Source organism: Felis catus, chromosome C1 (genome assembly GCF_018350175.1).
Source record: "Felis catus isolate Fca126 chromosome C1, F.catus_Fca126_mat1.0, whole genome shotgun sequence".
In the NCBI taxonomy this organism is placed as follows: domain Eukaryota; kingdom Metazoa; phylum Chordata; class Mammalia; order Carnivora; family Felidae; genus Felis; species Felis catus.
In genome coordinates this window covers 98,285,639-98,299,388 of record NC_058375.1, presented here as the reverse complement: position 1 = coordinate 98,299,388, position 13,750 = coordinate 98,285,639, and the positions used below count along the sequence as shown (strand labels likewise).

At 48.8% G+C, this 13,750-nt stretch overlaps 1 protein-coding gene across 1 annotated transcript in view; it reads left to right on the top strand.

Annotated features, from left to right (window-relative positions):
• Positions 1–13,750, top strand: part of TSPAN2 (tetraspanin 2) — a 60,321-nt gene that overhangs the window by 6,089 nt on the left and 40,482 nt on the right. The window contains exon 2 of the mRNA XM_023259023.2: positions 9,669–9,771. Coding sequence (XP_023114791.1) covers positions 9,669–9,771 — 103 coding nt within the window. The remainder of the gene's footprint in view (positions 1–9,668; positions 9,772–13,750) is intronic.

Below are 13,750 nucleotides of genomic sequence, written 5' to 3'. Positions count from 1 at the left end.
AGAAGCAGGTAAAATGAGAATATCCCATTGGCTGAGAGCATATCTTACAGATGAGTAAGGGTTACCTTGGCCGGCCTTTTTCATCCTTTTTGGATTTAATTGGACACAAAAATAATAATGCTAATTAACATTCATATGATGTTTTAGTTTACAAAATGCTTTCACATGCCTTATCCCATTTGATCACAAATTGCAACGGGCCCATGACAAAATGTAATTATCCCCATTTTCCAGATGTGGAAGCCGAGAGTCAGGTCCAGTATATGAGAGGCAGGAGAGAGGTTGAGAACATGACTGATCAGTTTAAAACAAAGGAAAAGCAAGATGGGAATCGAGAAAGGGTATCAAGAGACAGTTTTTAAACTTAATTTCAGGAGCAAAACCTTGAGGAAGAATAGTAAGCATTATATAAATGTAAGCTGTGTGCCGCTGCTTTCCTGAGCGCATTTTCTACATTGGCTCCTTAAATCCTCACTCCAGTCTCCGAAATAGCAGCTATTGTTACCCCTAGTTTGCACAGGAGGAGACAGAGGTGCAGACACTTTAAGAGACTTGGCGGGGACTCCGAGCCAGCCAGCGACAGAGCTAGGTTTCCGTGTGTGGCCCCAGACTCTCTGGTGTCAACCACTCTAAGTCTGCAGACCAGCAGGAGAGAAGGTTGGAGCTGTGATGAACGTGTGCATTCCAATATGGTGACCGTGCTACTAACCATATGCGGCGACTCAGATTTAAATTAGTTAGTATTAAAAGAGACTTAATATTCAGCTCCCCAGTCACAGTAGCCCCATGTCAAGTGCTTGATAACCATAGGGGGCTAGTGGCTACAATACTGGACAGCACAGAGAGGGAACATCTATATTCACATCACTGGGAAAAGTTCTATTGGATAGCTCTAGCCTAAGTATAGTTATTCTTTCTCTCTACACCATTTTTTCTGTTTATCTCTCATTAGGTCTTATAAAACTAAAGAGAGAGGGGAAGTATAGTTTTTAGAAAGGGGCACTGACGTCTGGAGTATCAGATGATTGAGAAAACTCAAGGGGATTCTAGCTATCCTGGAAAGAGCATAGAGCTAAAATAAAAGTGAGGGGAGACAGGTAGCGGAAGACTTAGCTATTGGTACTATGGGACTGGTGTTTCCTACCTTGAGTAGGATTCAGTTTTCAGTTTGACTGTATGTAGTAACATTAGCACATCTATCACCATAATGAAACTAAGTGCCACTCCCACTCCTAACACTCACTCCCTCTCCTAAGTGTGAACCGTGAACTCATTTAACCTCTTAGGGAGGAACTGTTATTACCTCCACTTTGCAGATGAGGAAGCTGAGGGTTAGAGGGATCAGGTGTCTTGCTCAAGATCACAGACTAGTAAGTGACAGAGCCTGATTCCAATCTAGGATGCCTAGAACCTCCGCCTGTCGACACCGCAGCACTATATGGTGGATGTTTTTGTTATGATCCAGCCTGAGGGCATCGCTATGCAGTCAGAATACTCAGAAGCGGTAAAATTTTCAAGAAGAATCGTTGGCAGTGTTCCCAAGTGCGTGCCAAGCCCCGTCCTCCCCATTGTAATGGTGGTTGGGAAAGAGTCAGCTTATAAACTGGGGCACGGAAGTTGGGCGAGGATGGCAAAGCCCCCTGTGGAGCAGGGCCTGGTGCCCTGAAAGTTGCTGTCACTCGGCCAGGAAGCCCATTTGCTCTCCCTGCACACGCTCGAATCTGTCCGGTCCCCTGTTAATGCCCCAGCACTGTCTGCCTTCACGGCACAAATGGCTTCTGGCAAAATTGCTGTTAAGTAAAAGCTCTCTAGAACACCAAGCTGGACTTTCAGGATTTCTCCGGGATTCCATCCAAGCTAACTTTTTAATAAACCAAAGCTTTTAGGCTTGTTCCAGTCTGACCTGAGTTCTACCTGAAACATTTATTTCCTCCTGTTGTTTCTCTGTACCATCTAAAACTGGATGGAGAGCATTATCATTGATTGATATTTAAGAATCCTATGTATCTCAAGAATAATTCTTGAGATACCTTGAAAGATATTAGGCTCTAAAACAAATATTGCTTCATGCCCAGTCTTTGCTCATATAAAGCTTGATACAGATGAGATATCACAGTAGGCATTGGAGCCCTCAAGGTATATGTCTACTCAGAGGGCGAGCCTGGGATAAGAGCCAGCCAGGTGTTGTAAGGAGGAAGTCAGAGGATGTAGAAAAGGCCATTACTGTGCTCCTGGGAAGTCATCCGCTAGGTGAGCTAAGGCAGACAGCGGATTTCATTCACTTCAGTGACTTGGTTGGATGTTAGTTCTGTATTTGATCTTCCCTTGATGAAGCCATCTGCTCACTGGAATCATTAGCCAGCAGTCTGTGATATTTGTGCTGCTGTCAAAGACAACTATTCGGCCATCACCTTTCTCCTAATCCTTGCTGATCCTTCCCCCCTCCTCCTTTGCCCTGTATCTCTTTAGAGACAAGGCGTTGTGTAGAACCACGGAGTCAATGCAACACACTTTCCAGCACCTGTCTTGTATCTGCTTTGGGGTGGAGGAAAGCTCCACCCCAGGTTAGTTTCCTTCTCCTGTCCCCGGGGTGACCCAGCACTTCCACACTGCCTCCCACGCAATGCCATGCCAGTTGAGCCACACAAGTTAACTTCCTAATGACCTAAACAAGCACAAGAAGGTGTGTTTGGCTCAAATCTATAACCCGGCATTCTTTCCAGAGAGGACATGCTCCTGATTCTGTCGCGATGTTGATTGCAGAACATTACCATCAGTGCAGAGAATTCAACATGGATTGGTTTTAAAATATATCCTTACCCGGAGGCAGTCTTTCGGGAATTTCTGAAGCATGAGCTTGTTCTAATGAAACCGTTATGAGAAAAATAATAGGAAAAATCAGAAACCCTGGTATCTAACCGGCACATTTCCAAGCTAACATACACTGCTGCAGCCCTGCCTCCCCGTTACACCTCACCTGCTCCGGATGTCAGGGCAAAGGCAGCGAGCTTCCTCAGATCTCCTGTGGCCTTTGGCTCTTGGGTTTCTTCTGACAAAATCCTCGATTTTGAGAAAGTGCTGCCTGCCTCCTTTCACTGAATAAGGGGATGAAAATCTTGGGAGCTGGCTTTCCTCCTTGAGAAAATTAGTGTCACCGTCCAGAGCAAATGTGCTTCTGACGTTTGCCTGCTGAAAGGATGAAACTCCATTACCCTTATGGTATCATAATGTGGTTTGCAATCACATCAAAACTGTGAGTGCTCATTACGTGATTCCATCCGGGATGAGAACTGCCCCTGAGCTTAAAAGCTTTTAATGGAAACTCTGGGGTTCAAGTGTCATTTCCAGCTTTGCGTGACTTCATCCCAAAGAAGAGATTTGCAGATGAGTTGGGTTGTGGGCGCACATGGGGTTCACCCTGGAGAAGCAAGAATACAAAATTGCTTTGGTTCAGTCTTTCATTCGAGTCCTTGATTGCTGCTCTAATTGCAATCATATGTCCCTGCCTGTAAAAGGCATGTGGAGATGTACCCTGTGTCCACGCATGAGGGGACAGCACACATCCGCACAGGCTTAGGAAACACGGAAGTGGATAACTACCTGCGCTGGTTTTGTTTTGGTTTTCTGTGGGAAAGTGTTTTGCTGAGTATATTCAGCAGTGTGTTCACACAGTGCCTTCCAAGGTGTCTGCACAGTGTTTCCCAGGCTCAGATGTTTTTGAAAATAGTATTTTGCAAAGTATTCCCTTGGGGGGCAATCATTCCTGTCAGCCTGTCTTAGTCAAGTCGGGTTGCCATAAAAAATATACCATAGATTGGCTTAAACAACAGAAATTTATTTCTTACAATTCTGGAGGCTTGGAAAGTCAAGATCAAGGTATTGGCCGATTGAGCTCTTGGTGAAAGCTTTCTTCCTGGAAATCAGATGGCTGCCTTCTCACTGTGTCCTCACATGGCAGAGAGAGACAGAGAGAGACAGAGAGGGAGAGTGTGGGCTCTAGGGTCTCTTATAAAGGAATCCCATCATGGGGCTCTCACCATCATGACCCCATCTAAACCTAATCATCCCTCAAAGGCCGCACCTCCAAATACCATCACGCTGCGGGTAGGGCTTCAGCATATGAATCTGGGTGGTGGTGGAGGACACAGTTCAGTCCACAGCACAGCCTAAATGGTAACCTTGTGAAGGCCCTCCACTCTTGCACTTAACAGGTGTCTGTTGGGAGCCTGCTCTACAAGGCTGAGGGGTAAATCAACATACACCCTGTCCCTACCCTCATGCAGCTCAGGCCTTAGTTTTTTTCAATGCCAGAAATATTTACAACGGATTATGTTTTTAATGTTTATTTATTTATTTTGAGACAGACAGAGCAGGGACGGGCAGAGAGAGAGAGGGAGAGAGACAGAGAATCCCAAGCAGGCCCTGCCATGTCAGCAGAGACCACACGCAAGGCTCGATCCCAAGACTGTGAAATCATTGACTTGAGCCAAAATCAAGAGTCAGGCACTTAACCAACTGAGCTACCCAGGCACCTCTGAATTCCAGAAATATTTACATGGAAGTGGTTACATGAGACATGAAGGAAAATACATATGCAGGCCAGCGCAGGTTTCCCAGAGGAAGTGACAAGAGAGCTGATAGCTGGGGGTGGGGATGGGGGGCAAGTTGGGGAGCTCAGGGGAGGGGGAGGGGAGGAGAGGGGAGGAGAGCTTTCTAAGCTAAAGAAACAGCAAGAGAGTAAGCGGAGGCCCTCAAGTGTGAGGAGGAATTGAAACTGTGTCTCCCATATAGGTGAAAAAATATGTACTGAGAACTTCCCCAAGTGAAGCTTTTTTTACCCAAATAAGGGGCTTTCTGCTGGGTTTAGTTATCAGATAGCAGAGTAGCATGTATTTGCTTTTTATGATCAAGGTTTGGCTGGCTGCCTCTGGGTGTGGGTGTGGGTGCGGGTGGGAAGCTGGGCAGCCCCGGGGCACCAGGGTCTGGGGAGTGATCTTTGCATTTTCGCATCTCAGCACAGCCCGCTTTCCAACTTAGTGCCTTCCAAAGAACCATGTTTGTGATCCATGAAATCTTTATTTTCTTTAAGTGAAAAAAATATGTCCTCAAGATGGAACATTTCATCAGCAATCCTAGGAAAGTAGAAATAAATACAGCAAAATAAAATTGAAATCCTTTGACAAGTTCTGCTTTGTGCCAGATGATCTGTTTCTGACAGATAGCCATTCCTTAAAGGAAACTTTTTGCTCATCCACTTTCTTAAATGCTTTCTGAGCAGGTCTGGAGACCCCTCTGCTGCTACTTCAGTTTTAGAACACAAACTGCCTTCTCTAAAGACATATGCTTACAATTTGCAACTTTGTGTCCTGCAAACGCTCTGGAGTATGGTTAGATACTGAAACCACTTGCCTGTGAAGATGCATAATATAGTTGTATCTGGTGACCCCCTATTTAATGACATGGATGTATATGTCACTGTTCTCTTCACTGTTACCTTTTTTCCCCTATTTGATTCCTGTCCTCTTTTTAAATGGTGGGCACACTTTTGCCCTCAAAATTCTGTTTCATCACATCCTCTGAGTTCGTAATGCACAGTTGGTCCTCAGAAAGGAAATGTGACACAAAGGATAATGATATCTGGCATGTTCTCATGGGCTGCTTCTGTGATTGAATTCTTACCTGCAAGGTTTGTGTCTGTTGTGGACCACCCGGGAACCAGCTTCTCCATGAGCCCCTGAGATCCTCCGGAGAAGGAACTGGGTCTTCCTTTCCTATGAATCTTTGGCTCCTGGCTCACAATAGATGTTCAATAAATGTTTAAGTGACCAACATCAAAGTCCCACTCATGCTGCTGTAGGAAAACATCCATTCCTAGAAAAAACAGCATCTCTAGTGAGAATTACTCCAGAGGCATGAGGATTGGTATGAGGCCTGGACACAGGGGCAGCCCTCAGAAAAGTTCTTTAGTTAGGAGAGTGGATCTTTTGTGGTCCTCACCACTCAACTACATCCACTCTCTAGTATGCCTGCTCCCTCCTTCAGCCATCGGGTCTTTATCTCTGGCTTCTCGCTGTCTGGCATGAGGAAGCACTCATGCTCCTGATTGTTCCATCAAAATGAGTAGCTCCCGTCTCCCCTCCCCTCAAGGCCCTGCCATGGGCTTTCCAAGATGGCAGCAAGCTAAGTAGAAGCCATGGGCCATGCATGGTCTGCCCCAATGTGCCTTTCCAGCCCCAGATTTCTCTCTCTGCCCAACACAGGTTCCAGGTAAGGAAGGAAAGCCTTACCCATGCTGTTCCCTCTGCCTGATATTTGCTCCCCACTTCCAGTCCTCCCTGGCTCAGTGACTTCCAGCTCATTCTTCAAGGTGTAAATCAAAATGCCTTCTGCCGAACACCGGTTGTCACGCTTTGCTCTGACCCCCCAGGGCAGTGTGACGCTCTCCCATGAGCACACTTCCTGCATTACGTTGCATGTGTCCATTCATGGGATTATCTTCCATGGGAGACTGTGAGTCCTGTCTTTCAGCATTGATTTCCTAAAGCCTAGCACATCCCACTGGGACCGCAGTTGATTCCTTGAAAGATGGGAGGAAGGGGAAGGAGGTGAGGGCAGGGGCAAGAGAAGGAAAGGGCGGCCTCATTCCTTGTTTGTTCCAACACTGGCTGAGGTGCATGTTGTGGCTGAGATTAAAAGGAGAAGAGCGGGAAAACGGAGGGTTTGGGCCTAGAAGGGGTTAAAATATAAGCTTAGTGGGCCTGAAGTCTTCTCCCACATCATTTAGTGAGATGTCTCTTCCCGGGTTTGGGACACACAGAGCAAGGGGACTCACTGACACCTACCTTGCTCTCTTTGCCCCTGGCTGCACTGGAATTGGGGTGAAGTTTTTCCAATTTAATTCAGTTTGTAGCATGAGTTAGATCAGTCAGAGTCCAGTGATCGGAGTATTACAAGAGCCTTACCGGAATGGTGAGTCTGAAAAAACCAAAGGGCTACGTGGTCTGTGTTGATGTGTTGATGTCACTTTCCAAAGCAGCGATCACTGTTGTCACGAGCAACCTCAGGCCTGACTGGTCCTCACCCACGTATTCCTGACACAGGCAGTGGCTATGTGCTGGGAGGATTCCCTCCACACAGTGATGACATTCAGTTAAGCCACAGTTTCCTTGACCCGGGAGGAAACCCGTGTGGTTTGGGGTTGGGGGCGTGGATGAGCAAGCCCAGATTTTTTTCTCCTTGCCCCGTGGCTTTAAATTGCAACTTCTCTTTTAATTTTCCATTATGCAGTGAATACATGTGTGCCAGAAGTGGACAAATGTGTTCCGTCTGGGAGGGTGATCCCAGACAGCAATAAATTAAAGTCTGTGTACAGACATGCCAAAAATGTGGCCGCGTGGTGGGGTGTCCCTGGGACCAGTCACCTCCTCCACAGTCTGCTTGGTGGCTGCAGGCCTTTGGCCTGACGCCTCTGTCAATAGATTTTGCTTTGTATTTGGAAACTGTCTTTCCATCAAGTCGCCGCAGAGGCAAGATGGGAGGGTTGCCTGTGAGGCTTTGCTGGGCACGTCTGTCCCAGGCAGCCTCGGGGAGCTTCTAGGACAGTGTCCTCCCAAGGGCATCATTCTCTTTCCTACACCAGAACAGCAATGACCTCAAAGCTGGTTCCCTCCCAAACTAAAGCACGGCCCAAGAAAAGCCTCCCCACTCTTTCAAGGTTGAGCAGATAAACTACCCTATAATGCTTTAAAAAAAAAAAGAAAGAAAAGAAAAGAAACAACATTTTTAAGCTTATGAGAGTAATACATGCTTAATGCACACAACTTAGACGGTAGAGTGGGAAAAAAAAGCCACCCATAATCCCACCTTCAAAGATACATACTGTGACTGTTTTAGCATGACTTCTTTCAATATTTTTCCATGCCATGCTGCCCTTTTAAACATGCAAAACCCCTTTTAAAGCTGTCAGACTCCGGGGTGGCTCAGTTGGTTAAGCGTCCGACTTCAGCTCAGGTCATGATCTCTTTCTTGGTCTTGGGAGTTGGAGCCCCACATCGGGCTCTATGCTGACAGCTCAGAGCCTGGAGCCTGCTTGGGATCTTATGTCTCCCTCTCTCTCTGCCCCTCCCCTGCTCACGGTCTGTCTTTCTCCGTCTTCCAAAAATGAATAAATGCTATAAAAAAAATAAAAAAAATAAAAAGCTGGCAGACTCCAGCTCCCTTAGCTGTCCCTCACATTATCCAATTAGTGCTTTCCCCTAAGTACTGGAAACTTTTACTTATTCCACATGAGAGAGTCCAGCTGGTGGAGCGCTAGCGCCTCTGACTCCCCATGCTCTTCTGAAGAAGCCAGCCACAGAGGGAAGTGGCCTGGAGACAGGGAAGGACAAAGTCCTTACGTAAGTCCAGCCAGAGAGCCCCAAACGGGAGCACCAGGTCCTTTAGCAGCAGCCCTGCGAATGGAGGGATGCTGCATCCAAAGGGCTCTGGTCTGACCCTGACTTTGATGCCCTTTTCCTTCGGAAAACCTCTACTGCCCTGACCTCATCCTGTCCTGTTGCTAGCATGTGTGTGTGCTCTTCCCTGTCGGGCCAGAAGCAGCCTCTGAACTGCTCATGTGATGATGGGCTCGGGCGCCCCCACACCAACGAGAGGGGTTGGCCGACCCAGGAGGCGATCTTGACATCTGCTTGCTTCCCCGGGAGCCTCCGAGCCCAGCAGGTGCCCAGCGAGTATCTGTTGATTGGCTGATAGGACGCAATTCGAGATGGGTGTTTGTGGCAGGAGTTGTGACAGTCCTGCGACGGGAGGAAAGACTCCCAGCGTTGATGCAGAGCCTCACAGAAGCCCTCAGAGTGGCCGAGAGGAAGCAGGCGATGAGTCTACCAGCTGCTGCCTGCGCCAGCCACACGGCCTCTCCATGAGCCGCACAGTACACAGACCGTGCTTTTTCAGAAAATTATTTTTTCCTTTCTCACTTTCCATGGAAACTCAAAATAGCAACCAAAAAGAAAAAAAAAAAAAAACCCAAAACAAAACAAAACAAAAAAACAGCCGAGCTCCCTCTCTGCCTGCAAAACCATCCCCAGGCCGTACTGTGATCATAGAGGCCCTGGTGGAGACAGGGTTCTAGATCCCTCTAAAAGAGCTTTCTAACTGGGCACTGCACACTCATGAGGTGAAAGCGGGTTCTGAGGTGGTGTGCTTTCTTCCAGTTGAGAAAAGTGGGTTTCTTCCAGGTCTTAGAGCTCAGCTTGCTGTTGTGGTGACGGTCCCCTTTCACTCTGATGTCGGTGAGGAGGTGCGGACTGCCCAGCAAGGGACGATGTGGCAGAGGGTAGATGCCTTCCAGGGGGACTTTGATTGGAACATTCTTTTTGAGATGCCTCCCAGGCTGTGCTGTTATGCCCAGTCACCACAGGGCAGCCTGGCAGAATGGGGAAAACTCTGGGCTTGGAATCAGGAAATCCCAGTTCTGGTATCACATCAGGTACCTGAGAGGCTTTGAGCACATTGTTTCACCTTCCCTAGGAAACGTGAAGGGCGGACAGGCTGGTTTCTGAAGGGATACCCTCATCCAGCCTCAGCACTCTGTGCCCCCAGCCCACTCCCAGATTATGTGTACACCATCCGTTTCCATTCCCTGAAAAACCAGGTTGTTTCCCTTTCAGCTGGCAGGGTCGGCCGTCATTGGTTTTGGACTATGGTTTCGGTTTGGAGGCACCATGAAGGACTTCTCATCAGAGGACAAGTCCCCGGAGTATTTCTACATGGGTGAGTGACCCCAGCTTGCTCCTCTAAGCTTTACCAGAGCTGCCCCGGAGGCTAAGGGCAGAACCCGCACCTGGACTTATGGAGGGGAAGTGAGGACGCAAAACCTGACCCCTGTAGACTCCACCTGGCCCCGAGGGTGCAGGGGCCACGTGGCCATGGCAGGCGAGGACCCTGCACCCACCCCTACCCTGCCCGTTCCTCACATGGATCAAGAAAGACCGGTGTGGGAGGACCAGGACCGGCCCACTGTGCTTCTCTCAGCCACATCTCATTTCCAAAGAGTTAGAAGGTTGCCTCTTGCCCTCCGAATGAGGTGGGTGCGCCACAAAATCAGTCATCCTCTTGTTCGTCTGGGCTGATGGGGTCCCTGCCGAGTCAGGTTTTTTTGTGTGTGATCTGCTATTTTAAATTGTCATAAGAGAGACACAATTCAAAGTGAGGAGACATCTCAAAGTTTGGAGGTGCTCAGTCCATCCCTAACTTGGGCCTGCAGAAGGCAGGGCTCCCTACCCAGGGAAGAGGCTGCCTCCCCCGCCCAGCAGGAGGAAAGGGATGAGGGCTGCGAGGGCAGCCTGCAGTTCTGAGACAGTGTGGTCAGTAATAGGGGCTGAGCATTTCCCCAGGTTTAGTCCCTCTGATCTACTCCTCGTCCTCTTCTGCGAATGTCCTCACTCTCCAACCGTGTGCACCCAGACTCTAGACTTCAAAAAGCTCCAGACCGTTGTCACTGCAGGTCATAGCCCCGTGTGACTGGCCATTTCACGGTCTGTAGCAGCCACACGGTCCGCGTCAGTTGCTGGGGGAGAAGCAGGGCCCTGTGCAAGTCCTTTGCTCCCAGCACGGAGAAGAGCAACGTTCACTGCCGGGCCGGGGGGACTGAGCACCCAGGCTCAGTCCACACCAGGAAGGGCCACCCACAGCTGTGTCACCTCCTGTTCCTGGCACCTTTCGCACACTGCCTCCTCCTGCAGAGAGCAGCGAGATCGGCGAGGATACTTCCAGGAGCAAGTAACAAGAAAACCTACTACAAGACGGGTAACTGTAAGGACACTCCACATTCATCAAATCTTAGATGCAGTCTTTTGTAAAACACACAATTATTTTAAGTTCCACCTCGAGGTGGGAAAGAAGAAATGCTGCCAATTCAGCCATGACCGCCCCTAAAATATGCATGCTAATTTTAGAAACATTAAAGTATAAATATGTAAAACGTATATCGAAATTGATGAAACGTGGGGAGGGAAGAGTGGCGGTGGGGAGTCTCGTCTCCGGAGCTAGTTCTGGGTCCAGCAAAGTCATCAAGGAGCCAGGGTTTTTCCGTCTTTCCACCGGCAGTCCTTGGGATAACCTCAGACACCTCCCCTCGGGTTTAAAAGACAGCCGTTGTGGCTCCACGTCTCATGTCCTCATACGGCAACCTCCAAAAGAGAAAAAAAAAGAAGTTTCACCTCGCGTGGCCCCTTTTAGGGATGAATACCACCTTTGTCAGAAGACCCCCAGCAGACCTCTCCTCGCAGCTTATTGGCCAGGACTGTACCGTGTGTTCCAGCCTAAGCCAATCACAGCCGAGAAGAGAACTGTGACTGGCTCTCTGACTAATGGAGAGGCACCCTGGGCTTGGGAAGGGGCCCAGGCTCCCCGGAGGGCCTCTGACCCTTGGACAAAGTCACGGTTTTGTGCCAAGGACGGAGCGGAGGAATCTGCCATCGTGCTTAGCACCGAAACGCTCTTTTCCACTCACGTGGTTTCCAGGGAGTGCGCACCCTTCCGTCCAGAGCCAGCACGCACATTTAACATATTTCTCCTTGAGGCACTCCTGGCTCTGAAAACCTCGTCTCCATCCCAGGGCAGGCCCCAGTGCCCCAAGACAAAGCTCGGCCTGTCCTTGTCCTGCGCCACCTCCCCGGGGATGCGCAGAAACAGTCAGGGGAGGGGAGCAGAAGGAATGAATCTCCCTGCCTCCCCCCTCCCCAGCCCCCATATGCTGCTGGTAGTCCAGGACCTGCTTATTTCATACCTGTTCCCCGCGATGTCTGACCCGGTTCAGCATAGTCACACCTCAGCACCCGCTGGATTAGCCAGCGTGGTTTGATCCTGTTGTCCTGGGATTCTTGCCTCTTAGACATGTGCAGTAATAAACAGCAGACAACAATCACAAGCAAAGTAACAAGTGGCACAAGCATAACCACTGAATTAGGAAGTAGAAGGGGCGCCTGGCTGGCTCAGTGGGGGGAGCATGCAACCCTTGATCTCGGGGTCATGGGTTCAAACCCCATATTGGGCACAGAGCTTACTGAAAAAAAGACGAAAAAAAGAGAAAAGATTGTGTGCGAACAGTGGTGGTGTATGTGCCTGTGACTTTAGCAGTCACATGAAATCAGCGTCACAGATTTAGGAGACACTTCTAATAGCCACCTGGCCGACCCAGTCAGAAGAACATGCTACTCTTGATCTCAGGCTCATGAGTGTGTGCTCCACGTTGGGCCTAGAGCTTACCTTAAAAAAGGAGGAGAAGAAGAAGAAGTGAGAGAAAGCACTAGGGGCCGGCAGGACAGTCTCAGGTGGAGGGGGGCTTGAACGAGGCCTTGGAAGACAGGTAGGTTTCAGACAGACTGAATGAGTTGGGGAGAGCCTTACTCATGACTCGGAATTAGCACTGGCAAACATAAGGCAAGCAGTTACCCATCATTTCCCTCTCCTGGGGAAGTGATGGCTAATTGTTCAGGCTGCTCTCTTACCACACTCTTCCTAACCTAGCCCCTCCAACCAACTATAGCTGATGCCCAGGGTCAACGATATTTTCTCTCCCTACTCTGAAGCCAGTAGTTACCTGATGGCGTAACATGACATCCGTCCCAATAAAACAGCGGAAATCTTTTGCTCCTGAAATCCAGGCACGCAGTGGTTCAGGGTTATTAACATTCAGTCTGTCTTCTCTTCACATGCTGTTGGCTTCGCACTGGCACCCTATTTATCCCCTCTTCCTCGGGAGGGACTCTCAAGACTTTCCATCAAAAGCCGCATTTCTGCCTTCAGGTGGAAGCTGGGGGGAGCCCGCCCTTTGCTAGAACCAAACCATGGGAAACATCAACCAGTTCACTTACAGGCAGACCTTCTCCTTCAAGGTGTTTGGCAATAAGTAACTGCCTAATGCCCAGCCACCTACCCACCTCCTCACCAAGTTTGAGGTTGACAGAGGTAAATCTCTATAATGCAGTTTCTGAGCTTGAACTGGAAATTTCCAGCACCAGTGAAGAAAACCCATTTTAAAAGGTCACGAAGGCCTGGGTTATGTGAAACACATGTAAGAAAAGCTGTCTCCCTTTCAATGATGACAAGCGTCTGGTTATCTAGTGATCTCTTCCTGGCTGTTTTAATTTGGGGATTTCATCAACTGTGGGTTTATGCAAACATAGGTATTCATTCAAGCAGGGGTGCCTCTATTCTTTCCATTTTTTTAGAGGTTTCTCCATTTGGGAAAAAAATATAACCTATTCATGGATGCATCACCCAGCATCCATGTAGACTGTAGAGTCGTGGGCACTGGAGTCACACAAAAAAGGATGAGAACGCTGTACTTTCTCCCACGTATCTTTGCAACCTATTCGAAAAGACTCACGGAGTTAACAACTCAAATTCTAATGGAAACCAGCACGTAAATGCCAGCTAAGTGGTATTTGCAGTGGGTGAATCGGGGGACATTCTTAACTGGTGAGGCAAGGATCTGACGTAGGTTTGAAAGACCAGACTGTAATCAGTAAGTGGAAGCAAAATGAGGACGGTGAAGGTTGTAGGGCAAGACTGCACAAGGCATGTCCACAGGACAGTGACCAGTGAACCCAGGCTGGGCAGAGAACTCTGGTTGGAGTGTAACAGGTTGGGGCAAGGTGGGATGTAGGACTCGAAGGGCCAGGGAGGGGGCGCCTGGGTCACTCGGTGGGTTAAGCATCTGACATTTGATTTCAGCTCAGGTTATGTT